We start from the raw sequence: 20345 nt of genomic DNA, 5'->3' as shown, positions 1-20345 counted from the left end.
AAGGTGGACATACTAGCTAAGACCAAAAAAAAGTCTCCGGTTTCTGGAACTTGCCCAAAAAGTGGTGCGGGGACGCAGCTTTTTTTTTTTTTTACCTGTTTTTTTTTGCTTCAAATGTCGGCTGATGACTGCAAATGGTGCCCGACTAAACTTAGTGCAAATATATGGGAGTCCAGAGAGGCCACAATATTCTCGATCAAAACCCCATCTAAAAACATGTTAAAATTGTGCAGCAGCAGGATTCCAGTCAAACCAGTGAGTTTGGCGGTTTTGAGACGTCATCTTTTATTGAAAAAAAAAAGACTTTTTTTTTTGCCTAATAATTTTGTTTTCCTTATTTTAAAGCCTATAGGGTCTTGTTTAAAATTGGTGAAAAAAATAAAGAAAACCACGTGTTTTTGAATAACCGTCTTTGATGAACAATGTTTAGTAAACACCCTCTAGCTCCACTGTTTCTTCTTTTATTTATTAACAAGTGAAATATTTTTACATTAAGGCCATGCAAAATAAGTCTGGAAATTACATTGTGCAGGTCAAAAAATATATAGCCTTACCAAATCAAAGATATCTGTTGTTGCATCGATGGATTTTCTTGATTTTTTTCACCTATTAAAGACAAGACCTTAGGCTTGAAAATGCTATAAACTTTGATTAGCTAAGTCCGACCAAAAATCAGCGATTTCTTCATGCACAATATTTATTGGGACACGCTGCACAGTCGATCAACGTGTTTCGTGACAAAGCAGAAAGGAACAGGCCTTTTCTCTCAGAAAACTTTAATGAAGAACAAACACTTTTACAGACACTGCATGACATAGCGATACTCAGAGGTCAATCGTCACGCAAGTTAGATGTTTATAGGTGGCGCTATAGCGCTGGTGGTGGAGTACACGAAACATAACTTCAGATATATAATGCTTTATGAATATTGCATAGGTACATACAGTTAATTTATGTGAATTTTGTTCAAATTTATTTTGAATATGCACACATTTAGTTTGAGTATTTTGTCCGTGAACTTCAGTCGAACGGCGCGGCTGGTATAAGTCTAGTACGTAATCGGCCGTCGGGTTGCGACAAATTTAACGGCTTGACGATTACGTTCTCACCGTACCGTTATTCATGCATATAAAATTATGCAAGCAGCGCAATACATAATATGCAGTGCATTTTCGCAGTGAGATCCAATCGCGCGCTATGCAAATGCATATTCCGTTACATGGGGAGTTCTTCTCAATACGTCAGGGACAAGTTTGCAGATCTGGCGACGTTTTAACAATACACTCAGCTAAATAAAATGTTCCATTGGGATAGGCCTGCACTTGATTTATTTGAGTCGTGTATGCTCTATAATGAATTTTGTAATATGTTACCCAACACAAAGTAATGAGAATGATCTTCCGTGGCGGCGTAGAAACTAGATATACTATCTGGCAGTGAATCCCTAACCAATCATAATTCGCTAGCGATTCAAAATACTCCCATATGTACAAAATTGAAAACATTTTCACCAAGTCTGTAATTTGTCAGAAATAGTCAGCATCACTTATTTTGTCTGGGAAACAGACTATGCGCATTGCAGCGATATTTTGCGTGCGCGGATCCAGTAACCGGTTACCGTACGCAAACCAATAACCGACTTGGAACCAAGTCTAGAAGGGTGAAAGTTTGACCTTCCGGGGGCCGTACACATGCACCCAGCAGTTGATCTGAGCGCTTGCAGTATCTCATGGACATATGGTGCGCTACGTAAAATGAGACTCCTCTATTGTAATGTAGCGGGCCGTGAAACTCATCAGCCCGAGCCAAACCTTGTCTAAAAATCACCCATCGTTCAGTCTTCACCCATTTTGGGGTAAGTAAAATTCCAAATAAGTATTGAGTAGATTGTGAGGGGCATGGAAGATGTTGATTGATATAATTATGGTCCATATGATTGATTCTGATAGGTTTTATGGTGTCAGTTTTGTGTAAAGGTCTCAAAACTTTTCTAGTTGAATGACCGTGCATGATGTATTATACACTAAAAATGCAAGAGTTGTTTTGTACTAGGCAGGTTTCATGACCATTCAAAATTTATACTAAATTATGATGAATGATTAATCAAGTAAATAAAGAGGATCACAGTCTTACTCTTACATAAGATAGCATTGGATAGAGAAGACCTGTACAGTTGAGAGTTGAGAGGTTAAGCTTTTGGCTCAGCAAAGTCTCAGCTATGGATGAAAATGCACAAAAATACCATTACCAAAAGCATTATATTATAATAAGCGAATTTCCTCCGTCATCTAAAAGCACTGATCTCTATGCTGACTGGATAGTGCGTCGGCCCATTGACCATATACAATGACGTGAAGCCCTCTTACACAAGCGGCGGCCATTTTGACCTCCATAAAACCATGCATTGCAGTTCACAATGTGTATATGGAAATCTCGTTAGTTCTGGTGTCACGGTCTCACTTCTCCGGCGTGCTAGCTTCTGCACCGGGTGGATTCGGCGGATTATTGAGCACGTTATACAGAGCACGCCCATGAGCACGATACATGCTGATTGTGTCCGCTGTGCTTACTTACTTCAGCCAGGCGCGGATCCAGGGGGGGGGGGGGGGGGGGGGGGGGGGGGGGGGGGGGGGGGGGGGGGGGGGGGGGGGGGGGGGGGGGGGGTGTCCAAAAAAAAAATTATCATACAAATTCCTAAACAATAAATCGAACCCCCCCCCCCCTGCTGTGACACCCCCTCCCCCCACTGGTACAATGTCTGCCTGTTCAAAATACGGTACACCATTCTGTAATCTATATAGTGTTAATAATCGTCGAATTTGAACAGCGCCCCCTATTGAAATAGGGGACCAGCCCCCCCCCCCCCCCCCCCCCCCCCCTCAGTTTTTGATTGTACGGAGGCCAACTGTCCGGAGAAAAAACCTGTGTACATTTTCTATTTTTTTTTTGCTGATGAAACCCCCCCCCCTGCGAAAATTCCTGGATCCGCCCCTGTCAGCGGGTGTTTTAATTGAATGAAAACAACAAAATTAGCATCCATCGTCTTCGTTAGGACCTGATCTACCTCGTTCTTAAGTGGCTTTAGTCGTCTGGTGCACGACAAGAACGTTGGGGACGTTCATTCAAAGCATGTCAGTCGCAATGTTGGCACCGCGCTCTCATCTATGTGCCTACAACCATGGGCGTCGCGAGCCCCCCCCCCCCCCCCCCGAAAAGCAAAAAAAAAAAAAAAAAAAAGGAGAAGAAAAACAGAAAAGAAAAAAAGGCGCAAAGTCATAGTGGTGTAAATTTAATAGGTGGGGGTGGGGGAAAACATGTCCCTGCTAAAACTGATAAATCGAGAATAAGTTGAAAAATACCAGAATTTTTGGGAAAAAATTTTGCCCCCCTCTAGAGAAAAAATCCTGGCGACGCCCTTGCGTACAACTCGGTGGCCGTGGGTCACTTAACTGACATGAAATTCAATATTTCATTACAGCGAGTGCATTTTTAGGGGGTTTGGACATTAAACTGGCATGAAAAGATTCAGAAATTCTTCTTCTCTCAGAATCCGAAGTGGTCTTTGTTGAACTACCGATCACAGAGCGAGAAAGTTTGACCTCCATACACATTGTGCGCAGCAGTTAAGCGGTTTCAGTCTCATGGACGTATGTCGCGCTACCTGAAATGAGACTCCACTATTTTGTAATGTACGAGCGGGCCGTGAAACCCAATTAGACCGAGCCAAACCTTGTCTGAAAATTACCCACTTTTCACCCATTGTGGGGGGTAAGTTCAATTCTAAATGAGCATTGAGTAGATATTGAAAGGGGCATGGAAGATGTTGATTGAAATAATTATGGTCAATCTGAGTGATTGATTCTTATTGTGTTTAGGGTGTCGGTTTTGTATGAAAGTCTCAAAACCTTTCTAGCTGAAAGACCGTTTTCGTATAGGCCTACACTGCACGATATATTATAGAATTGTGGCATTGAATACAAATGTGTGTTTAATAGCAAAACAGCTTTTGAATATTAACTGTGCTGTACAATTAGCGCTATATTTAGAATTGCACTTGATGTCGCGTTGTTTTTCAGTGCATGGGAGTTTCAGATGATGGGAGAATATTCACTAGTATAATATGTATGTTCTATTGGTATTTTTGTTATTTTAACCCATAGCTGATACTTTTTGCTGAGCCAAAAGCTTATCCTCTCAACTACATTGTACAAATATACAGATCTTCTCTATTTTATGTCAGGGTAAGACTGTGATTCTCTTCAAAGTTTACTTGATTAATCATTCATCCAATTAAGTATTATTTTAATTGTCATGACACCTGCCTACCCAACAAGTCTTGCATTTACAGTGTATAATCAGAATACTCATTGTGTATAACAACATTTATTTGAATCAAATGAGTTTGGACAAGACTCACATGAATTTTAAGCTATTTCATTTGATTTATAAGCGACTGTGTCTTCATTCTTGTCTTCGTTTTGTCTCTGTCTTCATTTTCGTCTTTGTCTTCGTCTTGTCGTTTGGATTATTTTGTACAACTGGAGAACAACAGTCTCGGGCGCGGAACCAGGAGAGCTCTGACTCATTTTTTTTTCAATTGAAATACATAAAAAATATTGTAAACCCCCCTCTCTCCGCTCTGACCCCCCCCCCCCAATACAAATTATACTGGTAATAATGTCGGCCTGAGCAAAATTCGGATAGAGGCAGCTGGGTAAAGGGGGTATTTGTACACTATTAAAGTGTTAATGATGGTTGCATTTGAACAGTGCCCCAATTGAAACTATGGTACGAGCCCCCCCCCCCCCCCCACACACCTGTTGATTTTACGGCGCCAAGTGATCTGTAACACGGTAACCTCTGGAGACATGTGCACAATAGGGAACAAAAGATTGTGTACGTCTCCATTTTTTTAAGGTGAATATGTCTCTAAAAGTTTATCACGAAAAAATATACAATGTATATAGATTTTACTCAAAAACTATAGGAATTTCCAAGGTGCGTTGATTTGTCGCAAATGGAAGTATTTTATGTAAGGGATATTCAGTCCAAATTTCAGCGAGCATTCACTGTGCGATAAATGTGCGCCATTTTTGTGGTCTCGTGGACCCACAAAAAATTAACAAAGTAATACTGCTAATGTATCTGTCCCCAGCACGTGACCTAGCTCAGTCAACGTGCGCGAAGCTAGAAATGCGCACCGAGTATGTACGCGCTGCGCCCACACGTGCCGCTTTCCGTTTCGGTTACGATAATTATGTTTTCTGCAAACTTATCAACTTGTAAGCCTTTACACTGTGCAGTCCATCTACTCAAGAGCAAAATTCAGTTAAAGCGTTGGCTTAATTCTTATTCATACATATGCGAGTAAATGCTTAAAACTTGGCAGTAAATGCAAATGCCAGTTTTCATTCATACGAACTAAAGTATTATTTGTACTTTATTAATATTAATTTTTCGCGATTAACATTAATAAATGCAGTAGCTTTTGCGCAGAATTATGTGCTTGTATATTTTCAAGGTAGCCCCAACCCAGCCTTGAAATATGACAAGTAAATGTTTGAAATCTGAAGCTAGATTCGAGAGGGTAGCAGGGTGTTTTTCTTGTCTGCTAGATTCAGCTTTTAAATCCAGATTATTCTACAGTAATTCCACGCCATCCAACCTTCATCTACAAGTATGTGTGATTATGGAACACTATTGATCAACTAAGCTGTTTTGGAGGTAACATTTTCATCGAGATTTGGAGATATTCATGTGACTTTTTCTTCACATGTGATTGCAAGAGTCCAGATGTCAGCCATTTTATGTGTCTCCTGAAGAGGACCTGGACTATCAATAATTTTCATCATGGCTTACAGCAGTGTGAACTTATTTCTGCTCACCATAATGCTGTTTCCCTCATGGACTCATCAAGGGAGGAATTTCCTCCATAACAACTCATCGGATGTTGCTCCAAGGTTAATATCTACATATACTTCTGGACATGCTATTCAATTGATATTCAGCATCATCCCCCATCATTACCGTGGAGTCGTGCAAACTTGTACCACACAACCAACAAGACCATGGTCTGACCATACCCACTACAGTGGTTTCTTCAACTTATCATGGCTGACATTGTACAAACCAAGTACTAGAAGCTACAAGCGTAAGTTTGGACATGCGCCAATCAGCTATTACTCCAACTGTGTTGCCTCATTCAACATTGAACTGGATGTTTGTGGTGATGTTGAAAGCAATCCCGGTCCAACTGCAAGTGCAAATCTTCTACCACCATCACTACCATCTATCCAGTCCACTCTCACATCTCAACCATCGGCACTATCCGAGACTACATTGGGACTCTCATCCAAGTCTACCCTTAGTGCAGTTCTGTTCAACGCAAGAAGTATTGTCAACAAGTTACTTCTTTTTCAAACTGAACTAGATGTCTACAAATACGACCTGGTTTTCATCACGGAATCCTGGCTAGACAACTCAATACACGATGGAGAACTATCTTCTGATTGTAACTATGCCATTTTTAGAAAGGACCGTAACAGACATGGTGGAGGCGTATTTGTCACAATTGCCAAACATTTATCTCCAGTTCGTAAATATGAGTTTGAACATGTTGATATTGAATTGATTATGATTGAAATACATACTAAACGTGGTAAAGTGTTGCTGGGTTGCCTGTACAGGCCTCCTAGTGCCTCTGTTAAGTTTTTCGATGATTATCAATCTGTTGTAGAAAATATATTACAATTTTCTCAACAGTATGTTGCCATAGTAATACTTGGTGATTTTAACATTGATTCCCGTACACAACCATCATCGGCACGTCTGAATAATATCTCTGATATTCTCAGTTTACAGCAGTTAGTCACATTCACCACTCGTGATGGTAATTCACCTACATGTACTGTTCCTGGTTCGGTGATAGATTTGTTATTTACAAACAGACCAGACTTGTTTTCCAATGTTACGCAACATCCCGGACTTGGAAACAGTGATCATAATGGTGTTAAGTTTGATATGTTAACCTCTTATGATTACAAAACTATGAATCGGTCTTTTTACCAGTATAACAAAGCTAACATCGATACCTTATGTGACACTCTCCGTATGGTGCCTTGGGACACTTGCTTTTCTTCAGACAATATTGATGAGATTTGGGGTTATTTTAAAGACCTGTTGTTTGCTGCTGTAAAAGATATTGTTCCTATAGCCAAATGCAAAGGTAGAAAGAAACATCCTTGGATCTCACATGATATCACTATTTTATCCAAAAAGAAGAATAGAGCCTTTAAAGCAGCTATCCGTAACAAAGCTAATCATAACTTATGGGCTAAGTACAAAAAGCTTCGGAATGAGGTCAAATACCGTACTAGACAATCGTATTGTGCTTTTATCAATGACATGGCTACGAATTGTTCAAATAATCCCAAACAGTTCTGGTCTTTGTTAGTACTCAACGCCGTAAGAGTACGATTACAAGTTTTCAAACTGATAATGGTGTCATCAATGATCCAGTTAATATTGCTCAGAATTTCAATCTCATGTTTCAGAGTAATTTTAGCTGTGACTCTAACAATATCATTGACATATCCTGTGATCATGTTAATTCCGATTTTCGTCTTTGTAACATTTCCACAACCCCAGCTGAGGTTAAAAAACTCCTTTCAGAACTCAACATGCACAAATCCTGTGGGCCAGACGATATATCTCCTATGTTGTTGAATCTAGCTTGTGGGAGTTTAGCCCAGCCATTAGCTAAAATTTTTAACTTGTCGCTTGCCACAGGTGTAGTTCCGCATGAGTGGAAACTAGCAAATGTTGTCCCTTTGTTCAAAACTGGTGACGCTCATGTTATGTCGAATTATAGACCCATCTCACTATGTTCTGTGGTTGGTAAAATTCTTGAAAGGATTATCTGTAAACATCTCATTAATCACATGTATAGAGGGGGGATAATCTCACCTACACAACACGGTTTCTTGCCTAAAAGATCTTGCGTTACTCAATTGACAACTCTTTATCATAGCTGGGCCAATGCTCTTGATGTTTCAAAACCGCCCCGCATTGATGCTATATTTCTTGATTGGTCAAAAGCTTTTGATCGTGTGAGTCACAAAGTTCTTTTGAATAAATTACATAAATACGGTATTTGTGGCTCAATGTTGCACTGGTTTAAGTCTTATCTTTCAAACAGATTACAACGGGTTCAGTTTATGGGTTCATCATCTGACTGGGCTGCAGTTCATTCTGGCGTGCCACAGGGTGCTGTTCTTGCACCTATTCTTTTCAATATCTTTGCTTTTGATTTACCATTTTGCATTCAATCTAATCTCCGTCAGTATGCAGATGACACTGTCTTGTACAGAGTCATTAAAAATCAAGAGGATGAAGTGGCACTCCAGGATGACCTGCAGCACATAAACACTTGGTGTAATCTAAACTGTATGACTTTAAACCCAAATAAGTGTAAATTGATGACTGTGACCAGGTCTAGAAACCCTGCTAAACCACTGTATAAAATTGCTGAAAACACTTTGGAAAATGTGGATAGTTACAAATACTTGGGTGTTATTATCTCCAGGGACTTAAGCTGGAAAACACATGTTAATAAAGTCACTTCCAAAGCCACTAGACTCAACGGATTTATTGGTAGAGTAGTTAAAACTAGAAACCCTAACATTCTGACTTCACTTTATCGCTCAATTAGCAGACCCATACTTGAATACGCAGCTCCAGTCTGGTGCCCTGTTCTTTCGACTCAGCAAAAAACGCTAGAGAAGGTACAGAGGCGATTCACCCGTTTTGTTTGGGTCTGCCGAGAAGGGTTTTAATTGATTCTGTAAATGAAATTGAATATTCAGACAGGTGTGTCAAGCTGGGTCTGCCTCTTTTAATCAACAGGGTTCATTTTCTTTCAATTACGTTTGTTATTAAATGTTTATATAATAAATTTGACGTTGACACTGACACTCTAATTCCCATTAATTGTAGACATATCGAATCTGTTAAATTTGTCCATCATCGGGCTCGTTCCAATGCTGCCCATCATTCTCTTTTTCACAGATTCCCTAGATTATGGGATGAACTACCGGCCTGCATTAAAGATACAATTATCCATAGTTTATCCTCCTTTACAAATTCTCTCAGAAATCATTTTATTAGTCCCTGGCCAGGAGGTCCCCTTGACCAAAACAGTTTAAATTTCTAGTTGCCTTGCCCATTCAAATACCTTGCTGCTTGTTTTTTTTTCTCAATTTTATAGTGTCTTTTGCATTATAATTCACTCGAATCTCTCTTACCGAATCTGTATTTTTTAATGCCCATTTGTGCTTTTAAAGTTTTAACTGCTTGTATAGTTCTATATTCTTATACTGTAAGCCATGTTTTAATAATGTCCATTTGTAATGTCCTTTTGTATTGTCTCTTCTTAAATTGTGGCATCAGGAGATTAACTCGATAGTAATTTAGTTTACTTTTTTAAAATCCATCAGGGGTGCTACTTTTTTTTTTCTTCTCTTTTTCTTGTTCTCTCTCCTAACTGTATGTGCTGTTTTTGTTTTCTTTACTGTTCTTATTGTCTGTACTTGAATTTTTACCTGTGAAATTAATAAATGAAATGAAATGAAATGAAATTTACTCATTTTTATTCATATGGAACGAAGTAAAAGCTTATAGTGTAGCAAAAGCTAAACGGTAAAAATTAATTATTTTCCGATTTTAGCAAATGGCTTTCAGTAAAAGTGTTTGCTTAATTACATTCATACAAATTGGAGTAAATGCTTAAAAAATGGTAGTGAATTAAGCACTGCCGTGTTTTATTCCTACGAACATGATATCGTTTGTACTTTATGACCTTTGTTAATATTATTTTTTTTGCGATTAACATCAATAAATGCAGTACTGTTTGTGCAGAAATATTTGCTTTATAATTTCAAGGTTGCCCCAACCCAGCCTTGAAAAATGACGAGTGCATGCATGTATTTGAAATCTGAAGCATCATCCTTTTGTTCATAAGAAACGAAGTAAACGATTATTGAATTATTTATTTATTTCTGGTAATGAAACCAAGGATTCCTCAAAAGTGCAAGCTTTAAATTAATTTAATTCAATTTAATTTAATTTAATTTATTTATACATCTATTTATTTGTATTATTAATTAATTAATTAATTAATTTATTTATCGTTTGTACTTTTTTTGGTATTGTACTCGGACTCGTACTCGTCTCGGACTCGGCTCAGTACTCAGCCTTGAATGTACTCGGAGTTCTTTGTACTTGGATTTGAGGACTGGACTCCAAGACTGATATCTACCGCTTGTATAAAGTTCAACATTATATAAAAAAAGTAAATTAAAAAGTTAATATTCATCAGCTACCTCCTATTTTTTTTCAGATGAGCGTTATGACTTCGCAGCGGCATACCACAGGGCATTCGGCGACTCGTCCAACAAACGCACCTGGCCGCGGCCGCTGCACAACTATAGCCGTCGCTTCTTTCTTTGTCATGTTTTTAATTTCTACCATGATGCGGTGTACAGGGATCCTGTTCCTCAGCTGGCAGAATGCATTTGATGCATCCGCTGTGCAGACTGGGGGGATTTCCAGCATCGTAACCTCCACTGTGTTTCTTGGATGTAAGGATGTTTTCATCTTATGTTTCCTAAACAATCTAGCTCATACACCTGACGCAGAAAACATAAAGCGAACTGTTGTAATCAAAGTTAAAGTGCTTAATTGCTTGTGCTGGACAATTCATTTTGTTCAACCTTGTTGCTAAATTACAGTTCTTTGTTCATCTCCATTTGGTTGAATTCATGTTCAGGACAATTCTTACATGAATAGCAGCATCTTGCTGTTGTGAAAAGCTGTCTCGTTATCAAAGAGTTTTTGTACGTAAAATAACCAAACAAACATGATTCAGTAAAACGCTTTCCATGTTCTGCAATTAGAACACCCCCCCCCCAATATAAAAAAATTAATAAACCAGACTACTTGTTTTGCATACTAGTATTCGTACTCTACATAACTCCTCAAGACATAAAGGCTGTTGTATTTTACTTACACGTATCTGCACGTATTTGGAAAAAAAAATGGAATGACAAGTGTTGTACTTTTTCCCACAGCTGCATTGTCGGGTGTAGTTTGCAACCGGTTTGGTTACCGCTTCACTTGCATCCTGGGCGGATTCCTGACGTCTTTTGCCATGTTTATGACCCCCTGGGCATCAAATCTGATCCATATGTACACCCTTGCATTTTTCACAGGTAAAATGTATTAAATTTCTGTTTCATAAATTTGATAATGTTAACTTAAGGAGCTAATGCACAACTCTTTAAACACAGTCTTAAAGTTATGTTATTAAATCATTCGTCAAAGAGAAAAAGCCAGAAGCATACGGTCGGTCGACCTGATAATCCTTTAATTTGTTTGATTTCACGTGTGACAGGTCTGGGAATATCTCTGTGTTACATGGCTGCAACGGTTGCTGTCGCAGACTACTTTAGGAAGTACTATGCTCAAGTCAGCGGCATTTGCATGGCCGGAAGCAGCACGTTTATGGTCGTGTCCCCGCCTCTTTTCCACCTTTTACTCGATGCATACGGATGGCGGGGAACTATGCTTGTTGCGGCCGCGATGTGTGCGAACCTATGTGTGGCTGGTGCACTTTACCGTTCCTTGCACGGTTCAAAGGTAGATGATTGCAACCCGAACAGAGATGAAAGATTAAGCGAGGGGCAAAACACTCATCAGCAAGTACAAGTGCGATCTGATGTCCACAAATTAAAGCGCTTGTCCTTGGTGGGTTTCTTAAAGGGTGTGTTCTCCGCATTCAAACTGGAATTGATGCTGAAGAGTTATCGCTTTTCTCTTCTCTGCTTGACGTGTGTAGAACTCCAAATGATCTACTCGTGCTCCGTGATCTTCCTTGTACCCAGAGCCCAGATCTCTGGGATTGATGAGCTCAAGGCGTCATTTCTGCTCAGCATGTTTGGGTTCGGGAGTCTGGGCGCCAGGCTGTCCAGTGGCTTCTTCGTGACCCGTAAAACACCTGTCGAGGCCCTCTGCACATGTTCATTTGTGCTGTGCTGCGTTGGTTTACTGTGCTCCCAAGCAGAGACCTATGAATCCTTTGCAGCTTCAGCGTGCATCGTCGGTATGTGTGTAGGAGCCACCACTGCATGGAACAATATTTTACTTCGTAAATTAGTTGGTCTACGCCATTTGGCTTCCGGACAAGCCATAATGCTCCTTTTCAGTGGCGTCGGGAATCTAATAGGTCCCATAGTTGCAGGTAAGTCCTACGCGTACTCTACTACTAAAAATAGTACATGTATAAGTAAATCTGGACAAAAGTTAATGCGGACATGGAAATAACACGGATACAATAATAAGCCTCGGATTAATTTTCAGGTGTGTTGAATTGCCTGAAAGATGTTCAAATGAAGTGAAGGTCAGATGGAGCTTACACAAAATGAATAAAAATCAGGGTCATATACCTTAAATATACAAAGAACAGTTTGTTATTGGTTCGCGATAAAAAGCAAATATTCAAAACTTGATTCAACTGTCTTTTACTACTTGATAAAATCATGACAAAATGCAAGGCAATTTCATATTTGTATTGCCTCGTCTTCTTGCCTGTCTACTACCGTTAATGCATGGTGGTCCTTTCCTTATTAATACTATACTACGGAAGCAACTTTAAATATTTTGATTTAATATTTTGAAAATTGATTTTTCGAAAAAGGCACTTAACATCGCCATTTTTTTGGTAAAGACTGGAAGTTCACAATGCTTTATGGGTATATCAACTGTGGAGTATACACCATTATCACCAACTCTATTTATAGGCAGTGTTGCAGTCGAGACCGGATAGTCCGAGGCCGAGACCAAGACCGAGACTTGAAGTTTCGAGACCGAGACCGAGACCAGCCCCTTCAAGGCGGACCGAGACCAATATGGACCGAGACTGAGACCGAGAACGCGGATAATAAGATAACAATAATCTAAAATAAAACAACAAGACGCATAACCTTTTATTCACGAAGATTACAGACACAATTTTGACCAGTGGCCGTGTTGACAAATTAGTTACACTTAAAAAATATGAACTTTGATAGGTTATCTGCAGCCAATCTTGCCCGATAATAACAGGACTTAAATTCTACCAAGACTTGTTAACCTGATTTTAAAAAAAATGGGAGCTAGGAAATATTGAATTATTTTTTAAAATGTCTTTCATGGAATATAAACTTGTTCATGTAGACCCACACGGTTGCGAGGTGGTAGCTAGATAGATATTAATTTTTTTTCTGACTGGGATTTTGCTTTTCGAGCATGGGGTACTTAAAATGAGCTATTTTCAAAATGATTTGCTTTGCTGCATGACTGATACTGCTGCAGCTTTACATGTACTTTGGGGACTTTCCAACGTGCAGTCCGAACCAACCACGATATATAACGATTCGTTTACAAGAATTAAGGTCGACAACATGATCTACGGGCTAGCAAATGTTTTACCTATCAACGGTACTGAAGGAAGGGAAAACAAAGTAATTGATCGAGCTGTAAATGCTACATATTGCCGGTCTCGACCCGAGACCAGCCAAAATATCGAGACCAAAGGGGACCAAGACCGAGACCAAGACCGAGACCACAGCTCCCGAGACCGAGACCAAGACCGAGACCACAGCTCCTGAGACCGAGACGAGACCGAGATCGGTCTTGGGACCTACAACACTGCTTCACAACGAATTTTGAGTGTCTATGTACGTTCACGTATCTTTTTCTTATCTAAAGGTTTGGCGTATGACAGCACAGGTGCTTTCAGCACTGTGTTCTACGTCTTGGCTGGTCTGGGTGCCGCCGCCGCCTTACAGATGTTGCTTATGCCCCTGCTTCGTAGAATTGAGTCTGGTATTGACGAGGAACGAGAAACACCCAACAACTGAGTTTCGTCCCGAGCACTGTGAATACAAAATACTTGGTTCTACAATGAGGACGGTGAGCTCAAACCTGGAAACGAGCCTACGCTTTCGGGGCTTCAACAAACCACTTTAAAGTTGTTGAGTAGACATCTAAGGTACCTAGTCAACATGTCTGTATTGATACACTAGAATCTCATGTACTGGATATTCAAATGTGTTGCTGAGTGTTGAAAACATTTAAAGGAAAAGAAAAGAAACCATGACGAAGTGACGTGTTGAAGCTATAAACTGCTAAAGATTTATTTCGGTAGGTGAGTTAGTCGGTTGGTCCGTTGGTGGCTTGGTCGATTTATCACAATGTCAGTCAATTAGTCGGTCAGCTGGGTGGTCGGTCAGTTTGTCGATTCGATTATTGTGTCGATCAATCTGTTTTCTGTTGGTTTGTTGTCTGTTGCATTGATCCATTCATCTATGCATTAAATTAGGATCCATATAAATGTGCATGTAGTGAGATCCTGAGGAGCAGGCGGTTTTCAGCAAAATTATGTTGAGATTCATTAAAAGAAGTTTTAGAATGCAAAAGGTGCATGTTACATTTAATACATTTGTTTTTTATACATTTGTGTTTCAAGTTAAATATTATCTTAACATATAACGCAACCTTCAAGTATTTCATCTTTTGGCAAATCGCCTATTTGGGAGCTTCTTTGTCCAAATGATTGGTGCCTTTCTCCTCTCATGGGCGATGGCGATGCCTGCTCTTCTCTGCTCCTCAAAGCTGTCAAGGGCCTGACGTTTAAGGGTTCGCCATCCAGCCCGATCATGTGCATGCTGTTCCATCTCCTTGGGTGGGAGGCCCGCATGAGTGATATTGGCTTTCACACAGTCTTTGTACCTCTTGCAAGGTCTTCCTCGTTTTCTCCTTCCAAGAGAGAGTTCTCCATAGAACAGCTGCTTTGAAATTCTGCATTCTTCCATTCGGGTGACATGGCCAGTCCAGGATAGTAGCTTCGTTGCCTGTAGTATCTGCCTTATCAAGGATCTCCTGGTTTGTGACTCGATCTTGCCACCGTACACCAAGGATTGATCTCAGACTGCGCATGTGGAAGCGTTCCAGCATTTTCAGTAGTCTTCTGTATACAGTCCAAGTTTCACAACCATACAGGAGGCTAGTAAGGACGATGGCTTTGTACACCTTCAATTTTATAGACAACTTTATGCTGTGTTGGTTCAGAACACGTGTTCGCAGGTGACCGAGGGCTCTGCTGCCCATGCAGATCCTGGTGTTGATTTCTTTGTCAGGAGAGCCATCATTAGAGATGACACTGCCCAGATACTTGAAGCTTTCCACTGTCTTGAGCTCAATGGAAATTGACGGCTGGGGGGCCGCAGCTACAGCAGGTTGGTAAAGTACCTCTGTCTTACCAAGGCTGATGGCGAGACCTAAAAGACCGGAGGCTTCTGCAAACTTGTCAAAGATCCGCTGGAGGTCAGATTCCTTGTGTGCCACCAGCGCGCAGTCATCAGCAAAGGGATGATCCTCTTGGTTGTCTTTGTCGCGCCGAAGGTCAAAATGTGATCCATCAGCCTGTACTTTAGGTACACTCCCAGCTCGAGGTCGCGGACAACATGATTGAGCTTACAGGTGAAGAAGAGGTTGAAGAGACGAGTCTATGTAACTAGAGTCTTATGCAACTCTAAGCATGCGCATGGCATCGTAAAGCCTCAATAATAGACATTCCCCGTTTTGTTGACTCTCGATAGCCTACAAATAAAATGTAATGTTTACACGTCAGCATTATTGAACGGCGTTTCATGCTATATTCTGGGCAATAGCGGAATAGCGCAAGAGAGGGCGGTGTTCAATGTCTATGGATTAACATTGTCGTCGCGATGGGGGGGGGGGGGGCGGAAAAGTAACAACAACAAAAGGGGGGGGGAAGAAAAAGAGGCGCAAAGTCATATTGCTGTTAATGTAATGGGTGGGGGATGTCCCTGCATACCCTCGAAAACTGATAAATCGAGAAAATGCTGGAAAGGTACAGGGATTTCGGGGGGGGGGGGGTGCTTTGCCCTATTCTAGAAAAAAATCCTGGCGACGCCCAGATTAATACTGATGAACAATTTTCAAGGAGGTGAGGAAACTTGTGTGTTCTTGTTATCATGGAAGGTTGGGATAACGAGTGTCCCGCCACTGTTTTAATCAGGCGGTTTTCACGTCAGATGCGTATTCGGAAGGTCGCGAAGGCTCGACACGATGCTATAAATTTCTGGATTTGTTTATAAATTACAGTAATATTTATCAATGTTATCTATTTATTCATAGAGACCTATGAATCCTTAGCAGCTTCAGCGTGTATTATCGGTATTGGTACCATTGCACAACGTTTTGCTTCGAAATTTCCTCGGCCAGTCTCAATTAGTCGCGTCCGGACATGTGATAAATCTCATCTTTGTGGTGTAGGGGATCTCATTGGTCCGGTGGTTGCTTGTAAGATGTGTCCATAAATCTTGACCTCGCCTCCATGGGTTTTGGGGTCATCCCAGCCAACTCACTGACTTTGGTTATGTTTTAAAAGAGGTTGTGCTTGGGCTTTTCGGAAAACTGACACCCTTGTTCACATGTAGCCGCATAGACTTGTCTCGACAAAAATTGTGGCGCTTGGGAGAAGAGTCTAACGGAGTCGTCTTAGGGGCCATTCAGAATGTTCAATGTTTTAAAATTTCGACTTTTTTTCCAAATTATTTTGACCCACCCACCCACCCCTAATTTCGATTAATAAAAAAACTGAACTTGTACATGTACATGCACTTGCATGTACATATACTTGAACATGAACATGTATACCCCTGTACATGTGTGTCTAGTTCAGTGACGGCGTGAAGTTGTCGGTCTTCCTCTTTTGCACTGGTGACCTTCTCTTGTGTTTTGCCAGCTGATATGCTGTTGGGAATGACAAGTTGCAGTTTTGGGAGCCACAAAGATGACCGTGGTTTTGTCGTTTTCTGGATGAGGTGGATGACATGTGACAAACGAGGTTGTGCCTGTCACGTGAGGTAGCTGAGAAAAACATTCACTCGTACCCCTCCCCCCCCCCTCTTCCTGTTTGTAGGGCGGGGGTACGAGCGAAAGAAAAACAGCAGGTTTGGGCAGACATCACATCACAAGCTGCGGTCCTTGTAGTCTTTGAGTCCAGTGGTTGAATTGTCCAATTTTTATAGCGATTGGTAACCGACGCCCGCGGCGTGTTATAGAGCCGATCTAGTACACCTGGTACCCTGCTGCCTCTGCACGGCCTAACCGCTACAAACGCCCGGAGTCCAAGTCTACTGAAAAACCACCTCCCTCTCATGCCACGGTGGGTTTATATACACGTACATACAGGGGACGAAGTTGGAAAACAAACACGCATCGCGATATCGGAACGCTTGCGCGTAGTTCAGGCAAGTCAAAAGATTTATCTTTTTTTTTTTTTTAATCTTTTTCCATGGAAAGTGAATTTCGATTTTCAATTATTTAGCTTGACCCACCCACCCACAATTTGGAAAAAAGATCGAAATTTTAAAACATTGAAAATTCTGAATGGCCCCTTACTTTGATGATAACTTGACATAATCACATGACAGTAGTTCTACACGGTGGTGCAAAAAGAAGGAAACCCACTTTGGACAGCAATTTTCACTTACTTGTTGAGTGTATTTCAAAAATTCAATTTAATGGTATTAAAATATTTATTTTTGAACATAAGTGACAAAAAATGAATAGAAATTCATATTTTATCTCCGAGATATGGTAGTTATGGGCCAAACCCGTTTGTCCATGGACGGCTTTATTCCATGCGCTTGACTGACTCCAGAGATTGATTTGAAGACAAAAAAAAAACACTACACTAGACTTACACATGTCCAACAATGATTTCGGTGTGTACTGTATTCAAATTAGCATAATAACACTGAAAAGATATATTTAAAAAAATCGAAAGAATAGTGCACCATTCTTGCGATATTTAAAAAAAAAGAAAAATTTCACCACGTATGGTTCACGAGCTATTACATTTAATGTACTTTACCACATTATTTTTAAAAAAAGTTCAAGTTAAGTAAATAAGTTAACATTCCTGTCAAAAGTGGGTTTTGTTCTTTTTGCACCACCCTGTGTAGTCAATGTGATGTACATGTATACTGCCCGTGGTTAGTATTCAGCAGTTGTTTGCTATAGAATGAAAATCACATGGAGTTTTGGCTGGTAAATTGCTTTTATAAGCCAGGATTTTTTTTGCTAAGCAATTAGGCCCAGGCCGCCAGTTGTGCTCCGCGCGCGGCTACAACTACATCGCTGACGTACAGACTAGAATAACGATGCGATGCGACGACTAATACCTAGGCTAGTGCGTGATGGAGCTTCTGCTAAATACTTTCTGTTGAACTATCCCTGCGTAAGCAAAGATTTTTTCCAAAGATAGTGCACACATACACATTTTGAGTAAAACTAACATATTGACTGCGATTGATGGCAAATTAAATCCGATTATTCATGGAACCAGATAAATCAGAAACTGAGACATCACTTTATGGACAGTATAACACCAAAAGTCGATTCATTTTCATGCTCGAATCCTTTCGTTGAATTTATTTAATACGTTTTATCGGCTGGTGGCGGTGCCAGTAAGCAAAAACAAATAAACTCAATCGCGGGATCATGTATATTGATCATTCTTAAACAAAGCTATAACTACTTTCTACTATTTTTCTAAAGGTAACATAATAAAGAAAATGGGTATCATAGTGTCGGCTTCGAAGGTCATGGTAAAACAGCCGTGCTGAATTGTACTAATAATCCATAGGGAGTATTAAGCGTGTACATAGATGCTATTGCAATTTAAATTTAATCTAATTTAAACGATACACAACAGTGCAACAAAAAGTTGGCGTAGCGGGCGAGGCGAAGCCTTGCCTGTCTATTGGTTGGTACGGTGAACACGATAGGCCTATTTCTCTGCTTTATGAGCCGTGATTTTGAGAATATTATTATACTGGGACAGTATCATATGTCTTTTTTCGAAAAAAGTCATAGTAAAACAGCGCCTCTAATTAAAAAAAAAAAAACAGGTGAAAATGACAGGTCAGTGAGTATGTTGACTAACAGCATTATTGTATAGTTTGTATTATGTGCCATAATAAGCCAGTTCGGTATTTCAGCTGCAGCTGCGCATGCGCTCAATGATATGGGTCTCACGGGTCATTTGGGATAATCGAACGCTAAACTGTGGGACAAACGCGCAGCGAGACGGGTGCACGACCATAGATATAGTCTTGTTATTCTATATCTATGTGCACGCATCGCTCGCGTGTTAATTTACAAGCAGAATGGGCGTTCGCGTAACATACATCGCGTATCATCAAGACAGCGATTTTATCCCAAATGACCTCTGACCTGGACTTCTAATCGAGATACCGAACTGCTGGCTTATTCTTCTGAGTAAACCATGTAAAACTGCAATAAAGCTAATGATGTACTTTTTAAAAGCCGCTAGCATTTTGTGCTATTTAATTTGCTAAAGCAATATATATAATGATAATTGAACTATATAAAAGCCATACTACTTCAATCGCTCTTTGTCTCATTCGGTTCCAGGTGTCGGGGGGTCGTCAGAGCCCTATATCGAACAATAAAATATGACAGTCCAATCAACAAAGACACAAATATGGAAAAAAGTCTAATGATTTGATTCTCTCAATTTGGACTATACTGTTTTTTTTTGATTAACACATAGTTTGTAAATATTAATACCCAAATATATTTCTGCAAAACACATTTCGTCAGTGTTTACCCAAATGTCACCCTGTGATTGAGAAGTTATCGTTATTCATTGTGTTTGTAAATAAGAAATGCACCTTTATTTGAAAAGATTATAAAACATATATATTTTTTATTGTAATCAAGTTCTGCGAGGTTTCTTTAAAAGCCATTAAAGAGCAGCAAACATTTGTGTTATTAACCTTCGAGTTCAAGTTGACTGCATTGGATAAAAACGACGGCCTACTACAACCAGAACACGTGACATGAAACTTCAGCATATACAAACGTATGAACTATTGTACCTTTTGCTCGTCTGCAATGTCCACATTTTTTCTTTAATCTGGGACGCAGAAGAAACCGCCTCTCTCTTCCCAACAGTGCTCGCCATCTTGACAGGTCACTCCGACACAGACTTCACGTTTTCCAAAGAGATATGTCAAACAGTAAAAATGTAATCAGAAATTAAAATACATGTACATGAAACGACCCTTTGCCCGGCGCAGTACTGTGATGTCCAGTTGGTTTGAAAGGAATTCTTACAGACCAATAATAATCATAACCAAAAAAAGCGAGTTTGGATGTCCAATGAAACAAGGCATCATAGCAAAGATGAA

The 20345-nt window shown here is 40.1% G+C and overlaps 1 protein-coding gene across 1 annotated transcript; it reads left to right on the top strand.

Moving 5' to 3' along the window:
• Window positions 1-1702: 1702 nt before the first annotated feature.
• On the top strand, window positions 1703-15797 carry LOC119726553 (monocarboxylate transporter 14-like). Its single transcript, XM_038198285.1, has 5 exons — window positions 1703-1855; window positions 10397-10637; window positions 11127-11267; window positions 11450-12295; window positions 13804-15797. Exons 2-5 carry the CDS (start codon window positions 10397-10399, stop codon window positions 13953-13955), a joined length of 1380 nt encoding a protein of 459 aa, XP_038054213.1. The 5' UTR covers window positions 1703-1855; the 3' UTR covers window positions 13956-15797.
• Window positions 15798-20345: the final 4548 nt, after the last annotated feature.

Source organism: Patiria miniata, unplaced genomic scaffold, assembly GCF_015706575.1.
Source record: "Patiria miniata isolate m_02_andy unplaced genomic scaffold, ASM1570657v1 HiC_scaffold_2, whole genome shotgun sequence".
NCBI classification, from domain to species: domain Eukaryota; kingdom Metazoa; phylum Echinodermata; class Asteroidea; order Valvatida; family Asterinidae; genus Patiria; species Patiria miniata.
The sequence above is the reverse complement of the archived record's forward strand: the minus strand, read 5'-3'. Positions and strand labels throughout refer to the sequence as shown.

What these genes read in the sequence shown, in the direction of transcription:
- LOC119726553 (XM_038198285.1), top strand. Translation starts at nt 10,397, where the DNA reads ATGAGCGTTATGACTTCGCAGCGGCATACCACAGGGCATTCGGCGACT. An exon ending in CACCCTTGCATTTTTCACAG is followed by an intron (nt 11,268 to 11,449) that starts GTAAAATGTATT and finishes CACGTGTGACAG; the next exon opens with GTCTGGGAATATCTCTGTGT. An exon ending in AATAGGTCCCATAGTTGCAG is followed by an intron (nt 12,296 to 13,803) that starts GTAAGTCCTACG and finishes TCTTATCTAAAG; the next exon opens with GTTTGGCGTATGACAGCACA.